Source organism: Saccoglossus kowalevskii, chromosome 8, assembly GCF_978046115.1.
Source record: "Saccoglossus kowalevskii chromosome 8, keSacKowa6.1, whole genome shotgun sequence".
Lineage (NCBI taxonomy): Eukaryota > Metazoa > Hemichordata > Enteropneusta > Harrimaniidae > Saccoglossus > Saccoglossus kowalevskii.
The window spans coordinates 26746541-26768759 of NC_140648.1; the positions used below are offsets into that span (position 1 = coordinate 26746541).

The 22219-nt window shown below is 36.0% G+C and overlaps 1 protein-coding gene and 1 long non-coding RNA gene across 2 annotated transcripts in view; both read left to right on the forward strand.

Moving 5' to 3' along the window:
• The window catches only part of LOC144350052 (E3 ubiquitin-protein ligase rnf213-alpha-like), a 156006-nt gene that overhangs the window by 123028 nt on the left and 10759 nt on the right, over nt 1-22219 (forward strand). Inside the window, exons 31-35 of the mRNA XM_085502817.1 lie at nt 2252-2426; nt 2606-2730; nt 3167-3361; nt 7005-7127; nt 7290-7416. Of these exons, the coding sequence (XP_085358943.1) occupies nt 2252-2426; nt 2606-2730; nt 3167-3361; nt 7005-7127; nt 7290-7416 (745 nt within the window). The remainder of the gene's footprint in view (nt 1-2251; nt 2427-2605; nt 2731-3166; nt 3362-7004; nt 7128-7289; nt 7417-22219) is intronic.
• Nucleotides 20441-21258, forward strand: LOC146739490 (uncharacterized). Its single transcript, XR_014930202.1, has 2 exons — nt 20441-20635; nt 21133-21258. It is a non-coding gene; the product is annotated as an uncharacterized LOC146739490 (long non-coding RNA).

Genomic DNA, 22219 nt, shown 5'->3' on the forward strand with positions numbered 1-22219 from the left:
TCGACACGGAGGTGCGCTTGGTATAGATGCCACAGGCCTGTTGCCTAAATGACCTAGCCAAATGCCTAGTCAGCCTTCTCTCTGTGTCCCTCTGAGAACTAATGCGCATTATCCGAATGATGCCAGCGGTTCGCAGGGTAGTTCCCCAGACTGCGTTACGCAGCTGCCCGTTACAGTGCACTTGTGTTGCAACACTTGGCTCTCTTACAGGAACTGGAGAGGTGAGTAACACTCTCAGGCCAATCAAGGGATGCTTTGCCCTGGTACTTGGCAATTGCCACCCTCAGACAGGGGGTTCCCTTGGACCCACTCGCCACGGCTATGACTCTGGAAATGGATGCCTCCCTCACATGTTGGGGAGCACATCTATTGGACGAACAAGCCCAATGGAAAATATGGACCCTGCATTAGATTCAGAACTGCCATATCAACTAGCTCGAACAAGACACTCCTGCAGACTCCAGGAGTCTGGAATGTGTATGCCTTTCTTCCCTTCCCACTATTCACCGGGTACTAGAGAAACTTTGACAGGAGCGCATCTGCACTTTGACGTCCAACGGGCCAAGCAAGGTCTGGTTTCCACTACTTTTGAAATGTTAGTCGAAATACCAGTTTGTGGTCAATGTCAAGGATCTGGGTGCACAAATGTAGTACAGATATCTGATGAAGATAGCAATGACGATTAGCAATTACATTAATCAAACAATAAACTTTTGGACAGAATTATAACTATTTAATACAGTTTGTTAAATCAAAAATATAGTTGAAAATTTACGTTTAAATGGTCTATTATGTATATAGTATAGCGGATTTGAAGACCCAACCAAGGTGTTTCGTTCCTCTAGTTTTTCATTTAGATGTGACAGCCATGTTGGATTTATGCAGGTGAATTATTCGTCTACCCAGGAAACCATGTATTTACATCTTTTCTGTACTGTACGATTCTGTTTAAAATTGTATTCTAGCATCTTAAACTTATTACTTATGCCACATAGAAGAGAAGCCGGAAAAGAAATTACATTAAATAATTATATTATTGCAGTCATATTGGATTTATGCTAATTTTCATCTACCCAATCAACACATTTGGCACTCCCATACTTTCTCCGATTCAAAACAGTGTACTATAGCATAATGAATTTTTAAAATATCTAGAATTACCTTTTCGAAAAGCACTGTGAAGAAATTATTTCTGTTGCAATTTGTGACGGGTTGCCCCCCCCCTTTTTAGCTAGAATGACTGGACTATTAGGACTATGCAGAGATCTGATTGGTTTTAGGGTAAATAATTGTGCATATTAATTACCTAATTTGCATAATTATATAAAATTTTTAGTATTTCTACTGTGATATCTTGAGTACTGATCATCACATTTCGATGAATCTCGAACTATGCAGAAACCCATTTAGTTTTCGATAAATATTTTATATGCATATTAATCATCTAATTTGCGTAATTAACCAATTTCCAACTGTCACACTGATTTCTCAAGTACTAATCATCACATTTCACTGAAACTTTGTACATGGATACTGTAGAACAATAGACAGATCTGGATAATTGTGGGTTAATCTGTACATATTAACTACCTAATTTGCATAATTAACCAATTTCACGCTATCACACTGATATCTAAAGTACCGGTACTAATTATTCCATTTCAATGAAACTTAGTACAAAGAGCTTCTTGAACAATGTACACCCTTGATTAATTTGGGGTAAAAATCTGTTCATATTATTTGCCTAATCAGCATAATAATTCATAATTTGTTGATTCTAATCACATTTCAATTAAACTTGGTACATAGATTTTTTTGTTACATTGCGCAGACCTCATTAGTTTAAACTCAAATCTGTTCATATTAATTTACTGATTTGCATAACTAGTTTTCAGCTTTTCCATCAATATCTCAAGTTCAAGTAATTTCGAATTATATTTAATGTTTCTCCAATGCTCTCTCAGCACATGGGAGTTCTTTCTAAGTTTTCTTTGATTCTTTTTGTTTTGTAAGTTATTTTTTTATGGTCTGAAATGAATAAATAATAATAAATAATTTATTATTAATAATAAATGGTTCTTCACAGATTTGTAGGAGTGGGAGTGCAACCTTAATTACAAAGTATAACTTCAATCCTCAAAAATTAGCAACTCATTAATAAATACTTCTTCAGCTGTGTCAACTATATCATCTGAATTCTGTGAAAAAATTAATTATAGTATTGGTACTTCTTTTTTTTTGATCACTGTAGACATTGTGGTGTTCTTGATCCATCTTGGGCTGAGCTACGACACTTTGTATGGTTTCTTAATGAACAACTCAAAGATTGTGAAAGTTCTGTCTTTTGTAACCATGTGCATCTTGGTGATGCTAGTTTGAATGGCTTCAAGAGTTTTGTTGTCAAGTTCATGGTTCGAATGTCAAAGGTAAACATTAACAATATTCACAATCTATTTTGTCATGAATTTTAATAATGATTAATAAATGATGATTATTATTTTGTTTATTATTTATCCTGTATGATTGTGATATAATAATTTTATAATATAATAATTGCAATGAAGAATAAAAACACTTTAAATTAATATTCTCATCTTTGTGTTAGGACTTTGCTACTCCATCATTACAAATGTCAGATGAGAGTACAGCATGTTTACAAATTGACATGGATAATGATGATGCTGGTGATGACATTGCTGCCTACCAATTGAGGAGACGATGGGAGAGCAGGTACATACATCAATAATGCTAATTATAAACACAACCACATGCCATGAAGGTGTATACTAAATGAAAAAATGTTTTTTCCAATCAAAATGGGGTAAATTTGTTCACATTTTTATGTAATTACATGTAGTCACTGAATTCTTAATTTTGAACCGAACAGACAAAATGTGACATTACTTCTAGTTTTTAATCAACAAATTTGAAATTTTCATCAACATTTCCTGTGGAAAAGCACAGACTAAACTATTTTGTGGGTGGTGCCTGAAACCATGGTGCAGAGAAACCTTCAACTACATTGCACATGTATTAATGGTAATCTGTTTCCTTCTGGTAGCATTTGTCATCCACCAGATTCCTAAAGTATTGAACTGTTCAGTAGTTTGTTTAGATTGCTTTGAGTAGATGTTTTCAATGTAACAATTACACTCACTTTTTTCAGTCCTCATCCATATATCTTCTTCAACCATGACCACATCTCCATGACGTTTCTTGGATTTGTTATTGATCAAAATGGTTCACTGGTCAACCCAAGTAATAATCAAATCATAGAGCCAAGCATTATGACCAGAGAGGTTAGGAGAGGTTTAAAGCTACAGGGAGTTAATTTGAGAGTAAAATTTGATGACCTTTCAAGGTGAGTTCAGTTTAATCTTGTTGCTCTTCTATTTCAGTGATGATAGTATCAATCAGTTATGTAAAGTAATGGGAATTAGGTGGGATTTTGATTCTGGTGACACATGAACTAACAACTGATAATGCTATTCTGTTTCAGAGATGACAGGATCAATCAGTGATGGGAATTGAGTGGGCTTTTGATTCTGGTGACACACATGAACTAACAACTGATAATGCTATTCTATTTCAGAGATGACAGGATCAATCAGTGATGGGAATTGAGTGGGCTTTTGATTCTGGTGACATATGAACTAACAACTGATAATGCTATTCTATTTCAGAGATGACAGGATCAATCAGTGATGGGAATTGAGTGGGCTTTTGATTCTGGTGACATATGAACTAACAACTGATAATGCTATTCTATTTCAGAGATGACAGGATCAATCAGTAATAGGAATTGAGTGGGCTTTTGATTCTGGTGACACATATGAACTAACAACTGATAATGCTATTCTATTTCAGAGATGACAGGATCAATCAGTAATAGGAATTGAGTGGGCTTTTGATTCTGGTGACACACATGAACTAACAACTGATAATGCTATTCTATTTCAGAGATGACAGGATCAATCAGTAATAGGAATTGAGTGGGCTTTTGATTCTGGTGACACACATGAACTAACAACTGATAATGCTATTCTATTTCAGAGATGACAGGATCAATCAGTGATGGGAATTAAGTGGGCTTTTGATCCTGGTGACATATGAACTAACAACTGATAATGCTATTCTATTTCAGAGATGACAGGATCAATCAGTGATGGGAATTGAGTGGGCTTTTGATTCTGGTGACATATGAACTAACAACTGATAATGCTATTCTATTTCAGAGATGACAGGATCAATCAGTAATAGGAATTGAGTGGGCTTTTGATTCTGGTGACACATATGAACTAACAACTGATAATACTATTCTATTTCAGAGATGACAGGATCAATCAGTAATAGGAATTGAGTGGGCTTTTGATCCTGGTGACACATATGAACTAACAACTGATAATGCTATTCTATTTCAGAGATGACAGGATTAATCAGTGATGGGAATTGAGTGGGCTTTTGATTCTGGTGACATATATGAACTAACAACTGATAATGCTATTCTATTTCAGAGATGACAGGATCAATCAGTGATGGGAATTGAGTGGGCTTTTGATCCTGGTGACATATGAACTAACAACTGATAATGCTATTCTATTTCAGAGATGACAGGATCAATCAGTGATGGGAATTGAGTGGGCTTTTGATCCTGGTGACATATATGAACTAACAACTGATAATGCTATTCTATTTCAGAGATGACAGGATCAATCAGTGATGGGAATTGAGTGGGCTTTTGATCCTGGTGACATATATGAACTAACAACTGATGATGCTATTCTATTTCAGAGATGACAGGATCAATCAGTGATGGGAATTGAGTGGGCTTTTGATCCTGGTGACATATGAACTAACAACTGATAATGCTATTCTATTTCAGAGATGACAGGATTAATCAGTGATGGAAATTGAGTGGGCTTTTGATCCTGGTGACATATGAACTAACAACTGATAATGCTATTCTTTTTCAGAGATGACAGGATCAATCAGTGATGGGAATTGAGTGGGCTTTTGATCCTGGTGACATATGAACTAACAACTGATAATGCTATTCTATTTCAGAGATGACAAGATCAATCAATTATGTCAAGTGATGGGAATTGAGTGGGCTTTTGATCCTGGTGACACATATGAACTAACAACTGATAATGCTATTCTTTTTCAGAGATGACAGGTACAATCAGTGATGGGAATTGAGTGGGCTTTTGATCCTGGTGACATATATGAACTAACAACTGATAATGCTATTCTATTTCAGAGATGACAGGATCAATCAGTGATGGGAATTGAGTGGGCTTTTGATCCTGGTGACATATGAACTAACAACTGATAATGCTATTCTATTTCAGAGATGACAGGATCAATCAGTGATGGGAATTGAGTGGGCTTTTGATCCTGGTGACATATATGAACTAACAACTGATAATGCTATTCTATTTCAGAGATGACAGGATCAATCAGTGATGGGAATTGAGTGGGCTTTTGATCCTGGTGACATATGAACTAACAACTGATAATGCTATTCTATTTCAGAGATGACAGGATCAATCAGTGATGGGAATTGAGTGGGCTTTTGATCCTGGTGACATATGAACTAACAACTGATAATGCTATTCTATTTCAGAGATGACAGAATCAATCAGTGATGGGAATTGAGTGGGCTTTTGATCCTGGTGACATATATGAACTAACAACTGATAATGCTATTCTATTTCAGAGATGACAGGATCAATCAGTGATGGGAATTGAATGGGCTTTTGATCCTGGTGACATATATGAACTAACAACTGATAATGCTATTCTATTTCAGAGATGACAGGATCAATCAGTGATGGGAATTGAGTGGGCTTTTATCCTGGTGACATATGAACTAACTACTGATAATGCTATTCTATTTCAGAGATGACAGGATCAATCAGTGATGGGAATTGAGTGGGCTTTTGATCCTGGTGACATATGAACTAACAACTGATAATGCTATTCTATTTCAGAGATGACAGGATCAATCAGTGATGGGAATTGAGTGGGCTTTTGATTCTGGTGACACATATGAACTAACAACTGATAATGCTATTCTATTTCAGAGATGACAGGATCAATCAGTGATGGGAATTAAGTGGGCTTTTGATCCTGGTGACACATATGAACTAACAACTGATAATGCTATTCTATTTCAGAGATGACAGGATCAATCAGTGATGGGAATTGAGTGGGCTTTTGATCCTGGTGACATATGAACTAACAACTGATAATGCTATTCTATTTCAGAGATGACAGGATCAATCAGTGATGGGAATTGAGTGGGCTTTTGATCCTGGTGACATATATGAACTAACAACTGATAATGCTATTCTATTTCAGAGATGACAGGATCAATCAGTGATGGGAATTGAGTGGGCTTTTGATCCTGGTGACATATATGAACTAACAACTGATAATGCTATTCTATTTCAGAGATGACAGGATCAATCAGTGATGGGAATTGAGTGGGCTTTTGATCCTGGTGACATATGAACTAACAACTGATAATGCTATTCTATTTCAGAGATGACAGGATCAATCAGTGATGGGAATTGAGTGGGCTTTTGATCCTGGTGACATATGAACTAACAACTGATAATGCTATTCTATTTCAGAGATGACAGGATTAATCAGTGATGGGAATTGAGAGGGCTTTTGATCCTGGTGACATATGAACTAACAACTGATAATGCTATTCTATTTCAGAGATGACAGGATCAATCAGTGATGGGAATTGAGTGGGCTTTTGATCCTGGTGACATATGAACTAACAACTGATAATGCTATTCTATTTCAGAGATGACAGGATCAATCAGTGATGGGAATTGAGTGGGCTTTTGATCCTGGTGACATATATGAACTAACAACTGATAATGCTATTCTATTTCAGAGATGACAGGATCAATCAGTGATGGGAATTGAGTGGGCTTTTGATCCTGGTGACATATGAACTAACAACTGATAATGCTCTTCTATTTCAGAGATGACAAGATCAATCAGTTATGTCAAGTGATGGGAATTGAGTGGGCTTTTGATCCTGATAACACGTATGAACTAACAACTGATAATGTCAAGAAAATATTGGCCATACATATGAGATTCAGGTAGGACAGTTTATTTGATGATAATTTAATAGACTTAATAAATATTATTAATTTATCTAAGTAATTATTACTATGTAATTATTACATCTCCTGTTTTTAAAATGATGCAATTTCTCATTTTTTTTCATGAAACCCAAGTAAATGTATTGTTTTTTAAATCAGGTGTGGTATTCCTGTTATTATTATGGGAGAGACTGGATGTGGTAAAACAAGACTCATCAGATTCATGTGCCAATTACAAGCAGGAGCTGTTGCAGTTGATGGACCAAAGAATATGGTTTTGATGAAAGTATGTCTTTTTTTTTTTATCAAGCCAGTAGTACTTTTTAGTATCAGTTTCTTCTTGTTGTGATTGCCCAATAAATAGAAATTGATAATGTATTATTGAACCAATCAAGTTAATTTGGGTTTGAAGTCTTCAATTACATGTAGGCGCCACTTTGTTGCACTTTCATATGGTGGCGCTTATTAGTTCCCGCTCGGACGGTAGTCCGAAACGGGAAGTAGTGTTTTTGGTTCTGTGCATGCGTGTGTGTGTGTGCGCGCGTGTGCAGTCATATTTCAGACATGCTTTGATGGATTCTTTTTTAAATTTGGTACACATACATGTCATAAAGGTATACATATGCACATGAATTTGTTTTGTGATTAAATCAATTTTGACCGTTTGGCAGCTATTTTGGACCCCAAAATGGTTAAGATGATTAAGATTACATGCATTTAATACAAAGTTGTTTTTTAGCTCCGCTGTCGACTTTGTCGAGCGGAGCTTATCATATGAGTGATTGTCCGTCGTCGTCGTCCGTGTCAATGTTTTACTTTTTCGACTTCTTCTTGAAAACTACAAGCCTAAATGCTTTGATACTTGGTGTATATGTACCTTGGGTAGACCTCTCTTAGGTTTGTTCATTTCATGTTGATATCTTTAATTCTCTAATTTTGGTGAATATTTTTGTCATTTTTGGTAAAAACTGATATTTTCGACTTCTTGTTAAAAACCGCAAGTCCAATTGCTTTGATACTACATATATAGGTACTACATGTGGACCTCTCTCAGATTTGTTCATTTCGTGATGATATCTTCAATTCTCTAATTTTGGTGAATATTTTTGTCATTTTTGGTAAAAACTGATATTTTCGACTTCTTGTTAAAAACCGCAAGTGCAATTGCTTTGATATTACATATATAGGTACTACATGTGGACCTCTCTCAGATTTGTTCATTCTGTAATGATATCTTTAATTCTCTAATTTTGGTGAATATTTTTGTCATTTTTTGGTGAAAAGTGATATTTTCGACTTCTTGTTAAAAACCGCAAGTCCAATTGCTTTGATACTACATATATAGGTACTACATGTGGACCTCTCTCAGATTTGTTCATTTCATGTTGATATCTTCAGTTCTCTAATTTTGATGAATATTTTTGTAATTTTTGGTAAAAAGTGATATTTTCGACTTCTTGTTAAAAAACGCAAGTGCAATTGCTTTGATATTACATATATAGGTACTACATGTGGACCTCTCTCAGGTTTGTTCATTTCATGTTGATATCTTTAATTCTCTAATTTTGGTGAATATTTTTATCATTTTTGGTAAAAAGTGATATTTTCGACTTCTTGTTAAAAACCGCATGTCCAATTGCTTTGATACTACATATATAGGTACTACATGTGAACCTCTCTCAGATTTGTTCATTTCGTGATGATATCTTCAATTCTCTAATTTTGGTGAATATTTTTTGTAATTTTTGGTAAAAAGTGATATTTTCTACTTCTTGTTAAAAACCAATAGTTCAATTGCTTTGATATTGCATATTTAGATACTACATGTAGACCTTTCTCAGATTTGTTCATTTTGTGATGATATCTTCAATTCTCTAATTTTGGTGAATATTTTTGTCATTTTTGGTAGAAAGTGATATTTTCGACTTCTTGTTAAAAACTGTAAGTCCGATTGCTTTGATACTATTCATATTGTTCATTTTCTAATGATGTCTTCAGTTCTTTAATTGAAATGTGCATTGCTAACAGCGGAGCTATCTCAGCCGATAGGCTGCTTGTATGTTGTTAAATTAATGTCTATAAAGTTCTATTATTATGTTGGTTTGTCAGAATGTTACCTTTATTTGTATTTTGTTTGATATCTTGATTTGAAAATGATTGCAATAAGGATTATCAATATTTTTACCACGTGCCTGGATCCTGCATCCCCTACATTGTCTTATTGTTCAGGCAATGTGTTCCAGTGTTGCATCTTGGGATAGGATTCGCTTAAGTGAGGTAAATGGTAACACACCTAGTGTTCGAGTCCATGTTTATGGATGCCTGTTGTCACTTCGCGATAATTAAGACTGAATAGTTTGAAGATCACTAAATTATTTGGTGAGTACAATGGAGTAATTTGTTTTTTTATCTACTGTGTGGGTTTTTACGTTATTTAATTAATGCTTCCTGCAATGATACGTTTGCTTGTCCGTTTATCATTCAAGCTCCTTCAAGCCAGTTATCTATTTCAATTTGTGTTGTCTAAAAAAATATTTTCTTGCGTTTAACTGAAATATAAGTAGCCCTACGTATAATGCTATGTTAATCGGGGCTAACTAATGGACAATGCCCCTTCGCACTGCCCTACGCATGCAGTCACGGTTGTTTTGTATTCGATCATCACAATAGCGACCATGCATTGAAAAATGACTGTTTTTGGACGAATTCAAGATACATGTAATCATTCTGGTTTGATTATTACAAAAAAAAAATCATTGATCCAACAGTATCACGTGATTATGATTTTGAGTGCCATTACGAGAGAAAACTGAATAACTTCATTCAAATTGCCCTGTCTGAGGAGGTACGTCCGCCATTTTGTTTTTTGAGAGATTAGCCAGAATTTTTCGTCATCAGTAGTGTAGAATGTAATTTGTAAACAAAATATTGCCTCAAGACAACATGGAATAGTCATTTCGGGGTGATCTCATATTCAAACATGCGGGTCAAACCTACAAAAACCCAAACCGCCCGAACAAAACCCAGTTTTGCGGTTTGGAAGTGCAGTTCAGGACGACCGCAAAATTTGCATAAAAACTGCGGTTCGAACCGATCTCATTCACACCTCATTCAAGCTATTGTTTATTTTTAGGATTGACAGAGTTTACATTGCTTTTTGGAGACTAGATAGTTGTCTCTAAAATGTGTTGATTTATTGGTGTACAGTAGAGTCATTTTACCGTGTGTCGGTGAACAGCGTGCTGAATAAATTGTTTTGTTTCGATAAACTGTTATGCTTGAGTCGCAAATTGAGGACGTGAATCAGACTTTTCATTGGGCTGGACAATTGATATGTGTCTATGACAGCTAATAAGTATCAGAATACGAACATTTGTTGATACAAAGTTGCACTTGAGACTTACGCTACTGTGTTCAAGCTTTTACTACTGTTGCGCGTTCAATTTTCGAACAGTTCTTTCAGGAGTACGGCATCTCAAAATCCGGAAAAACAAATGCAGCGCACGCCACGAAAATTTATTTTGATTTGCTGCACATTGGTTATTTGCAGTTTTTCTTATTCAATTGCCAGTGACACTAAGTATCAAATGAGAAAATTAAATTAAATGAACTCGCGCTGATTATTTAAGGCTATTCATCTGCAGACGAGACTGCTTATAAAAAACGAACCCTGACCTCTGAAAATACCTAATTCATAGAGTGCCTTGTACCTAAGACCGTCGCCCAGGGCGACACAGTGCACTTTGGATATCGCAATCGATGCATGCTGGGTGACAAGGAGAAATTCTGATTGAGGTAAGGGAAGAGTAGGAAATCAAACTCGCGGTTTACCACGGTCATTACCGCGGTGGTGGTGGGTGCTCGCCGCTCGACCGCATTTTATGCAAATTTATGCATAGATTCCATGCCCCCGGTTTACCGCGGTCGTGTGCGGTAGGCTCGCATGGCAATTTACACCCTATTGTTAAAACTATGAATGGACACAATAGACTGGGAAACTAAAGGTTACTTGCCGCCAAGTTCAAATAATAAAAATCGAGTGGTACCAGTAGATTGGAAATTGGATTAGTTCGCAGAAGAACACTATTTTATTTTCACGAGTCTTGGTATAACATCGCAAAGCAACCCAGAATAATGTAGACCCCACATAATGTAAAATAATATCACACTATTTTGAATTTACATCATGTATAGTCTCAGGATTTATTTTAAAAGATCAATGTTTCGCGTATACCAATATAATCGGACGAAGTATAAATTCCAAATGTAAAACACTCGATGAGAGGCCACAGTTTACGTTACCTCGAGACCATGCACTAAGTAGGAAAAGCAAGTCGAAGAGGGAGTGTCACACACTTGGTGCTACAATATATACTACAACAACTGGGTGATCAGCGAAAAAAATAGCGCACTTCTTTTCGAAACTGACTAATCTAATAAACCTTGGCCCAAGTTTAACCCCAAGGCACGCGCTGAACAAGTGGGTTGTTACCTTGGTGACCATTCGCGCTCCGCGCGTTGACCTTTTTATTATACACATCCCATTACGCAAATTTTTACTGGCTCTGCGTTGCCTACGTAAAAATTGTTACTGTTCTGGTTGTGAATATTTCACCATTGCCGACGTGATAATGCGTTGCCTTCGTAATAATTACGCAAACTTAGTTTTCATTGTTTACATACTGGCTGTGAATATTTCAACTTTGCCGACTTGATAATGCGTTGGCTTCGTAATAATTGCGCAAACTTGTTTTTCATAGTTTACGTACTGGCTGTGAATATTTCAACTTTGCCGACTTGATAATGCGTTGCCTTTGAAATAATTACGCAAACTTATTTTTTATACCCCTGTCGACACCTTGAGTCAGGCTGCTATCACCCTTTCTATTTCAGTAATTGACGGTCTGTAGGTGTTAAGTTGTCACCTCCAACTGATTGAGCGGGCAATTAAATACGCGATAATACCAGACTTACTTTTTCTACTTTAAAACTGACGGCAAAACACAATACAATCGTCCGATGCCATCGAACTACGCGACTTAGTCGAAACCGCGACTTACTGCCTCAGAGACGGGGCCACTGAATAACTGTTGTTGATAATGATATTGTAAACAAACACGCACACACAAAACATTAAAGCCAGAAAAGTCAAGTCAAGAAACATTTCAAATAATAATAATTATGGTTTGACATCTATATCATTTTGAAATAAACTAAATTTCGTGTAAATAAAATCCATGCGTTACAATTTACTGTAATTTCAAAATCGGGGCAGCGTACTTTGAACGCAGAGTATCGCTTACATTCCGAGTGAAAAAAAACAAAACAACGTCAGGTGCTTTTGAACTACGTGCGGTTGGCACAGTAACGTTCAATGACCTCAGCGGTTCACACGCAATGAAATTCTAATCGAGCCAGCTAGCGTTATCGTACGGTATCATAAACTCAATAATTATTCATTCAAAATGCCTTTCACACTCACGAGTACCATGGAACACGAACATGTAACAGAAAAATAACGTCTTTTGTTTAAAGAAGATTCTGTCAACCAAGAATACAATGTACATGCGCAAGGCAAGATTTATGAAACGAAACAGAAAATAATCATGTCATTGTCAGTGCAATGCAGACAGCCTGACCTGTTTTGATTAGTTCGCCCGTTTCTCGTTTGCTGGCCATTTTTTCTGGAGTGTGACACAAATGGTGAACAATGATACTGCCAAATCAATCAAGAACCAGGATACGGCTTGGATACGCTGAAACTTTGTAAATCGTCCTCTTTTCAATTGTAAACTTTATTCCAGTGTAATAAAGGTATACCTACATGTACCATGAAAAATTGTATCGCATCACTTTGGAAATTTACGCTAAATACATGTACTAAATACTAAACAAGCGCACATATCGTATTCATTTACAGCATCGGATTTTAAAACAATGACTCGTGGAATCACAAAGAAACTGTTAAGTACGTATTTCACACATTACCGAGGACCGCAGTAGAAACCGGAACAGCGGTATAGACCCCTTATTATAAGCAGTCCGCGGCTCTTCCCGGCGTTCTGCGGTACACCGCAGTAGTGACCGCGGTGCACCGCCCGTTTGATTTCCTACTCTTCCCTAACCAAGATGGCTGCGTTGAGTGCATAATTTTCTGCGGTGTTTAAAAACAGCACCTCACTGCCTACTTCGCCCACAGTCCCTCAAGGCACTGTGCTTCGATGTATTTTCTAAAATAATAGTTTATTTTTAATTAACCGGGGGTTCGAAATGTGTGCATTTTGTCACAGAAAAGTAAGATATCGGCAGCGGTAAATACCCGTAATTTCCCCGCAATGCCGTCAGCTGACAATGTTATGGTGGTCGTAGCGCCGGAGTCGTAGCGTTAGCCCCCGACTTTAGTTTTGACACAGTGATAGAGGGACTGTGGTTTTCAGATGCCTTCGTAGAAAACAATGTTGCCATTATCGATTTAATACTTTCATCATATTTTGATAACTCGCAGCCTCATAGACTTTACAAACTTAACCAAAAAATGTGTTCTATGAATTTATGAACCGACATGGGCACAAAACTGACCGTTCTTGTTGCGGGCAAAATATACCAGTTCGCTCCATGGATAAACATATTTTACTGACTATGCCAAATATATATTATAACGTAAGTAATTTATCCTAAGAAGCTGCTTATTAAAATTCTAGTGCATTTTCCCCCTGTTCTGTTTCAAACATTAATTTACCATATATATCACAATAGAGAGGGTTCATGGTATCACTTGATTCACATTTAATGACAAAATATAACAAACCATCACGTCTGTAATTAGTTCCAGATAAATTGAATAACAATAACAATTGTATTGACTTGTACCAAAGTGTAAGTTGTGGGAAACTGATTATTATTACCAATCACAGAAATAAATAAATATAAGTTTCATCACACCATTTTCTTTCCCTCCGGGGATTGTGTAAGAGTCAATAAGTAAATAAATATAAATGACATGATGTAAATAGATTTGTGAAACAAATGCAAGTTTGTTTTTTATTAGCACTTACATGACAGGTCTTGCAAAGAAAAGAAATAGCTGCTGTTATTCTTAACACTTCAAAATATAACACTCAGTATGAACATGGAGCTCCATAGAATACATCTTATTTTTTTTTCCTACTGAAACCAAGCTGAAACAGTATTGTAAGAAAAACCTAGGTTTCCCTAGATCTGTCTTCTTTGTTCTGTTGTTTGTTTTCAGTGGGGGCGTTAATGGGCAGTTAATCCGGAGGTGAGGTTCAAACCTACTACTAATTTGCATATTGTAGGTCTAGTAGGTCTAAATAGGGCAGGAAAGGGCAGGCCGGGTTAACCTAGGTTTGACCCAGGTGTTTGAATATAAGATCACCCCTTAAACAGTAAAATAGTTTATGTCGATTGATCCCAGTCTTTTTACTGTGAAGACGCTCAAAGTAAATTTTTGCTATCCACCTCCAAAATCCAAATTGACTGAGTCGGGCGATCGTCTGTCCATACTACTCCCCCCCCCCCCCCCCCCCCCCGATACAGCCCGTGTGCACAGGACTAAAATATAAGATGATATATTTGTAAGCAACAATATATGAAATTTCGGGAATTGTTTAGTTGCGAATCTACGAAGGTATTTAGTTTGATGCCCGTAGCCGGTGGTCAATGGACTGCACCGTCTATGTATTAGTGCAATGGTATTTGATCACTGGCGCTCTCTTTTGTATCTTTTTTATCATTTATTATTTACAAAAATAATAATTTTGTGTAACTCTGTGTTTATCTAGCTTTAATTTTTAAATGACGTGAACTAGCTACGTTAATATCGTGACGATCTTTCATAATTTGTGACCAAACACGGCGGGCCGCCATCTTTCAATATACAGTAGGCCACCCACTCTCCCTTGCCGAGTCTTCTTGTCCTAGGGAGCTACAGAGAGCCGCAACTATAGACTCTACCACAGGTGACATTTTACACCAAAATTGTTGGTATTCCGCTGTTTCATATATCTTAAGTTTCTGTTGAAAAAAATGTGTGTTATTTAAAATAAATATATCAAATATTTTTACATTCAGTGATAAAATCTTTTCAAAATGTTAAAATAATGAAAAAGGAAAAAGTACATCCTGCGATAGGATACGTAGATGTGAATCGTCAGTTCAAATCGTCTGTTCGTTCGCATTGTTGCCTCGAGGTGACATGGGCGCGCCTGCCCAGTTTTCGTTCGACTGATATTTGACTGGGTGATGTTGGGAAAAAGATAGTGAACTACGGAATTGATAGGTAAAAAGATGTTTAGGCAATTTTCTCAAACATAAAATGCTAGTGGGCGTGATTTCAAAATAAATTTTATACATTTCATATGAGTTTCGCTCGCATAGCAGCAGACTAATACATGTACTTCCTACCGCGTCTTTTGCGGCACCCCCAGGGAGCGACGTGAACGCACTCATGGCAAAGCAAAAAGTAGGTCAGGTCATTAATATTTAAATTAGCTTGTGGCAGAGACTAGTTGGACGTACCTTGGCGACTACCTAGCTTAGTGATAAAAGATCCATAGTCTCGGCGACGGAGAATGTCGGCCACCTTGTCACAGCGCCATCTACGTCCAAGGTCACTTGTTTGAATCCATTTGTTTAAATGTGCATTTGAGAGAACTGAATTATTGTTGCAAGGTTTCGAGGTATGTATGGGGGTCTAAAAACTAACTCTGCAACGCGATTGTGCGACTCGCCAAATGTTGATTATTGCGCTATGCGACAGGATCGCAGTGTCTCTCTGCGAAGAGCACGATTCCAATTGGTTGGTTGGTCGGTCGATCTATGCATGTAGGTAAGGGTACACAGCATGCCTTATAGAAATGTTATTTCGCCGACTGCTCGCAAACTACAGTAAACAAGTATTTACCGACGACATGCCGCACGATTCGGTAATCAGCAAGTATTTAACATATATAACATCCCCGGATGGGGATGAAAGAGGTTACAAAACACATGCACGTTGGTATTGACTGCCTTATTACGGTGTAACATCAGGGAGCTGGTAACATTAACGCCATCTTGAAGTTGTATGGCTTCGTCCGCAACTATGCTCATTAGCATAGGCGGCAGCTTTAAAGCGAGTAGAGCGTGAAGTACGTTTCACACGATGTTACATTCTTTTTGACTCCCATGTGCGAAGCACAAAATGGGAGTCTTTGCAGTTAGTGTGTATGTGTGTGTGTGTGTGTGTGTGTGTGTGTGTGTGTGTGTGTGTGTGTGTGTGTGTGTGTGTGTGTGTGTGTATGTATGTGTGTCCGACTGTTCCACTGCTATCTCAAGAACCATACATCGGTTTTTGATGCAACTTGGTGCATAGATGCTCTGGGCCAATGCGCAGATTTGATTAGGTTTTGGTAAAAATCCATGCTCGTTAATTACCTAATTTGCATGATAATTAGCTAATTTTTAGCTGTTCTATGACTGTTCCACTGATATCTAAAGAACCACTCATTGGATTTTGATGAAACTTGGTACATAGATGCTCTGAACATATGCGCAGATTTGATTAGTTTTTGGTAAAAATCCGTGCATATTAATTACCTAATTTGCATGATAATTAGCTATTTTTTAGTGGTTCCATGACTGTTCCACTGATATCTAAACAACCACTCATTGGATTTTGATGAAACTTGGTATATAGATGCTCTGAACTAATGCTAGGTTTTGATTAGTTTTTGGTAATAATCCGTGGATACTAATTACCTAATTTGCATAATGATTAGTAAATTTTCGGTTTTTCCACTGATATCTCAAGTACTAATCATCACATTTCAATGAAACTTGGTACATAGATGTCATATGACACTGCACAGACCTGATAGTTTTTATGGTAATATCAGTACATATAATTACCTAATTTGCATAATTAATTAATTTTCAGCTTTTGATATAAGTAGTTAGCATTACATTTCAATGAAACTTGGTACTTACATACTAGTACTCAAAGACTATGCAGAGATTGATTGTTTCGGATAAATATTTGTGTATATTAATCACCTAATTTGCATAATTAGTTAATTTTCAGCTTTTCCACGGGTATCTCAAGTACTAATCATCGCATTTCAATGAAACTTGGTACATAGATCCTTTAGGACTATGCAGAGACCTGATTAGTTTCAGGGTAAATAATTGTGCATATTAATTACCTAATTTGCATAATTAATTTTCAGCTTTTCTACTAATATCTAAAGTACTAATCATCACATTTCAATGAATCTAGAATTATGCAGAGACCCAATTAGTTTTTGGTAAATATTTGTGCATATTAATCACCTAATTTGCATAATTAACCAACTTTCACACTGATATCTCAGGTACTATACATCACATATCAATGAATGTACATGGATGCTGTAGGACAATAGACAGACCTGAATAATTGTGGGTTAAAATCTGTACATATTAATTACCTAATTTTCATAATTAACCAATTTTAAGCTTTCACACTGATATCTAAAGTACCGTAAAAACTCCAAAATTTCGACCGGTTTTAAATAATTGGTGTTAGAAATGTGACATGTTTTTAGAGTCAAAATTAAGGTGCATTTTCGGACGGTCGAATTTTTCAGAATAGAAATCAGCAAATGAAAAAATGGGGATGATAGACAGTGTGCTTCATTAGTTTTTAAAAAATGCAATGTCCGTCAATTGACGTAAACTTCCTCATGTTTCACGGTAAAAGCAAAGGTCGTGGCCGAGTTGTAACTCAAAATCTAAACAAAGTCATCAATCAGTGAGTATTATGACAAGCAAAACAAAACATCAAGACGCGGAGAAGAGGTCAGCACAAAACTAATAGGTCAAAAGACAAAGCTGTCTCGCACTACCTAGGAAAACTTGCGAATGTTCGAAGTACAGGTACCCATTGGACAAAAGATACATGGAAGTTTAGCAAACGATCTCCCCGACCCAGTGCAATGTATCCGGTTAGAATCAAAGCTCACGTGTCCCTTATTTGAGAGACCAAATTCTGCCGTAAATTCGCCCTTGGATTAAAAAATAAAATGGGATTTAAGAAAATAAAATGGGACTTTTAAGGTGTATTTTGGCGTCATTTTTCTGGGTAAATGAAGGAAATACTCGCTGTTACGGCACGCCTGATTGGCTGAAAATGAGTATGCGCACTTGATTTACCCAGAACTCTGTGCGAATCCCCCTTGATTCTGGCTGCTGGCCATTTTCGATCATGAAATTTGTGCAGTTTTGAATAAAACCTAGTTAGCGATTATGAACAATGGTTATTAACGTAACACCTGACCCCCTCTAAAATTTTTGTTTCGCATTTTAAGGTAAGAAATCGACATTTGAAACCGACAGGGTGTCGATTTACTAGGTGCCGTGTTTCACAACTTGTTTATTTATATACGTATAGCGGATCATTTTTTTTTGAAAATTAGTATTTATTGATTTTCAGCCCCCAAGTGACTGTGGACCGGAATCATTCGCTTACGATGAAACTAAGTTGACTTTTATTTGTATTTCATAACCATTCAACAAATTTATTTTGTGTACATTATTATAATCACTACTGAGTACAGTAATAATCAACAATTCAGAAACGCAGCATGCCGAGATTTTTGTGTTCGTTTTTATTTGAAACTTCGTTTATTTAGAATATATTTTCGTTACCAATAAAATAAAAATCTCTCAATCAATCAGAAACCCGGATTCATGCCTTCGAGGAAGGTCTCGTTTGAACGCTCACATCGTTTTTTTTTTTTCGTTTGGGGGAAAACTAAAACTGGTCGCAATTTTCGAATAAGAATGAGTCGGTAATTTTTAGTGGAGTCGAAAATTTGGAGGTAAATAAAACACCGAAACCCGGCAAATAAATAAGCGGTCGAATTTTTAGAGGGGTCGAAATTTTGGAGTTTTCACGGTACTAATTATTCCATTTCAATGAAACTTAATACAAAGATGCTCTAGGACAATGTACAAACCTAATTAGTTTGGGGTAAAAATCTGTTAATATTAATTTCCTAATAAGCATAATAATTCATAATTTTTTGGTTGTAATCACATTTCAATTAAACTTGGAGACATAGATTTTCTGTTACATTGCGCAGACCTCATTAGTTTTACACTCAAATCTGGTCATATTAATTTCCTGATTTGCATAATTAGTTTTCAGCTAAGTAATTTCGAATTATATTTAATGTGTCTCCAATACTCTCAGCACATGGGAGTTCTTTCTAAGCTTTCTTTGATTTTGATTGACTGTAATTTTCCAACATTTCATGACATCTATTGTAGCACCAAATTATGACCTCTTGTCGTCAGCCACGAATGTCACACTAGACGAACTTGATCGATACTGCCGACCATTCCATGCATTTTTTATCGATGCACGACGACACGCAAATCGAGAAAAGTATTATCCTTGCAACAATTTCGCGCAATATGTCACCACTATACAGTGACTGATTTAATTTTTATTCAACATTAAAACAAACTACAGTGAGTTGTTCTATGGTCGTATAAAAATAAAATAAACTACATTAAAATACAGTAAAGTTAACCAACTAAACAGAATGCTAAATAAAGCTAAATAATATTACAAACACATATAGAATCACAATAAACTTGTACGATCACATTAGAGTCATAACTATGGAAAGAATATTTTTATATTTGGTGGAGCTGCTCATATATCATCTGCATACATTTTTGTATGTATTGTGCAGTTTCCCAGCCAGTCAGACTGGAGTAGTGATTGGTTTGCTACTTCATTACATCTTGCAGCCTTTTAAACAGTATATTGCTACACATGCATCAATTGTTGTCCATGTATATTCCTAATTGCTCAGTGAAAACTTGCAATTTCTTTCTGGCTGGTATAAATATATTAAGTAATATGTTTTGGTACTGAAAAGTCAGTACACAAATATCTTTTTTAATTAAATTTAACAGCTAATGGGAGCATATATACTACAACCTCTGCTTACTTTTGACTAAATGTTTTTTTGTTTTTTTCAGGTGCAGAGCCAGAATTTTTTTCTCGGAAAGCAAAGCCACTGAAACTGCATATATTACAAAAGCATACTATTCGCTCAATCTGATTAAAATCTGATGTAGTGTACGGGCTTTAATTATTTTGGCTATAAACTTATTTTAATTTTATTTTTTATTACTTTTGTTATTAATGCCCTTTTATTTTATTTTATTTTTATTTTATTTTTATTTTATTTTATTTTATTTTATTTTATTTTATTATTTTACTTTGATTTTGATTTTGTGATTTTTTTAATTCCGCCCTACCTACATCTGAGCCGATGCCTATGTAACGAGATTTCAACGAGACCCACTATCGACGATTTTAGTCAACGAATCACATACCTCCTTCTATAGCGCACATGATGACGTCACCGGGCGGAATCGGGTGGCAAACATACTCAAATAAAATGGCGGATTATACCGACGTTAGCGACCGAGAATAACACGGCTTTTTGGTAAGTTTATCATTGTCAAATGCAACGAAAGTCATTTTTATGTTAATATTGTGGCTCGAATGGTTCGACTTTAGATCGTTATTTTGCATAGTTATTCTGGGAGTGACGATTTTGTTTCCGCCGTTTCGACCGAACACCAGTGTCTTTTTCCAGTCGCCTGCCCTGGAGACGGGTGAGGTTTTGTTGAAGATCGGGCCAACATCGTCTACGGTATTGAAACCGTAGCTGTAAATATTCATCAAATTGTATCATCATTTTGTACATTATACAATAACTCTTTATTAAAGTAATTGAGCTGATTTGGACTGGAATAAAATATTTATTATTGGAACACATCGCAATTGATCAGGAAATATTTTTTTGCTCCAATTTTCTGCGTCGATGCCGTGGGCCGGTGACCGTTCTACAATTTAAAATCAGTTTGCATTGTTTACTATAGCTGTTTACAGTGTTCTAATCATTACGATTTACTTAATATTTTTTTGCTTCCATTCTAGATAATTATGCTCAGTGATGTAAAATTGAAGCGATGACTGAATGAACGAACCTTGGTTGGCGAAGATGTATCTGGAAGTGTACACATTTGTTGGAAGTGAAAAAAATATTCAATGTAATGACAAAAATTGTAAAATGCTGTGGAATTTCTTTTGCAAATAAAAATATACTAGCAATTTTCTATTAATGGTTTATTCAAGTGGGCAAAATATAATGTACAGAAAGATTGCCCGTAGAGTATCGCTACACTGAAAAGCAAGCAACCGACTGCCTGTATAAAAGGGGGGCTGTGATTGGCTGTTACTTATGCGAGATTTGAACGGGACTTACATAGGCGTCGGATTAGATGTAGGTAGGGCAGAATTAAAAAAAAATCACAAAATCAAAGTAAAATAATAAAATAAAAGGGCATTAATAACAAAAGTAATAAAAAATAAAATTAAAATAAGTTTATAGCCACAATAATTAAAGCCCGTACACTACATCAGATTTTAATCAGATTGACTATTCACTGCATGTCTGACAATTGTATAAAGTTTTGCAGGTCGTCTTTTTTTTTTTTTGAGAAGTGCTGTCAACCAAAGCATAAATATGTGTTTCTCTGTACATAAAAGTTCAATTTCACACGATTTGTTAATATTAATGTATGATAATAAAAACTTGATAATATTTTTCTGGATTCTTGCACTTTATTTGTATCATTGTCATATGAGAAGTACTCTTGTCCTTATTTAGAGATATTGAAACTAATTCAGGGCCATAAACTACATGTACATGTAGTACATGAAGTACATGGGAAGTAAAGTTGTTGACACAGGTAATGTACACCAAGGATTGTCATTCATGACTTGTTTGATTGGATAAAGTTTTACGACTTGGAGGCCCTTTTTTCCCTCAAAAATCTAAAAAAAAACAAGCTTTTTCTAGCTGTTAACAGCTCTTTCTCAGATGCGTGTCATCCAGTTTTGTTCAAAGTTGGTACAGGGACAGGTAATAATTGTTTACAAGTGCACATCGCATTATATGTTTAACAAGTTATAAATTGTCTCAGAAAAGCCAAATGAATATATTTTTACCCCAACCCCTAAA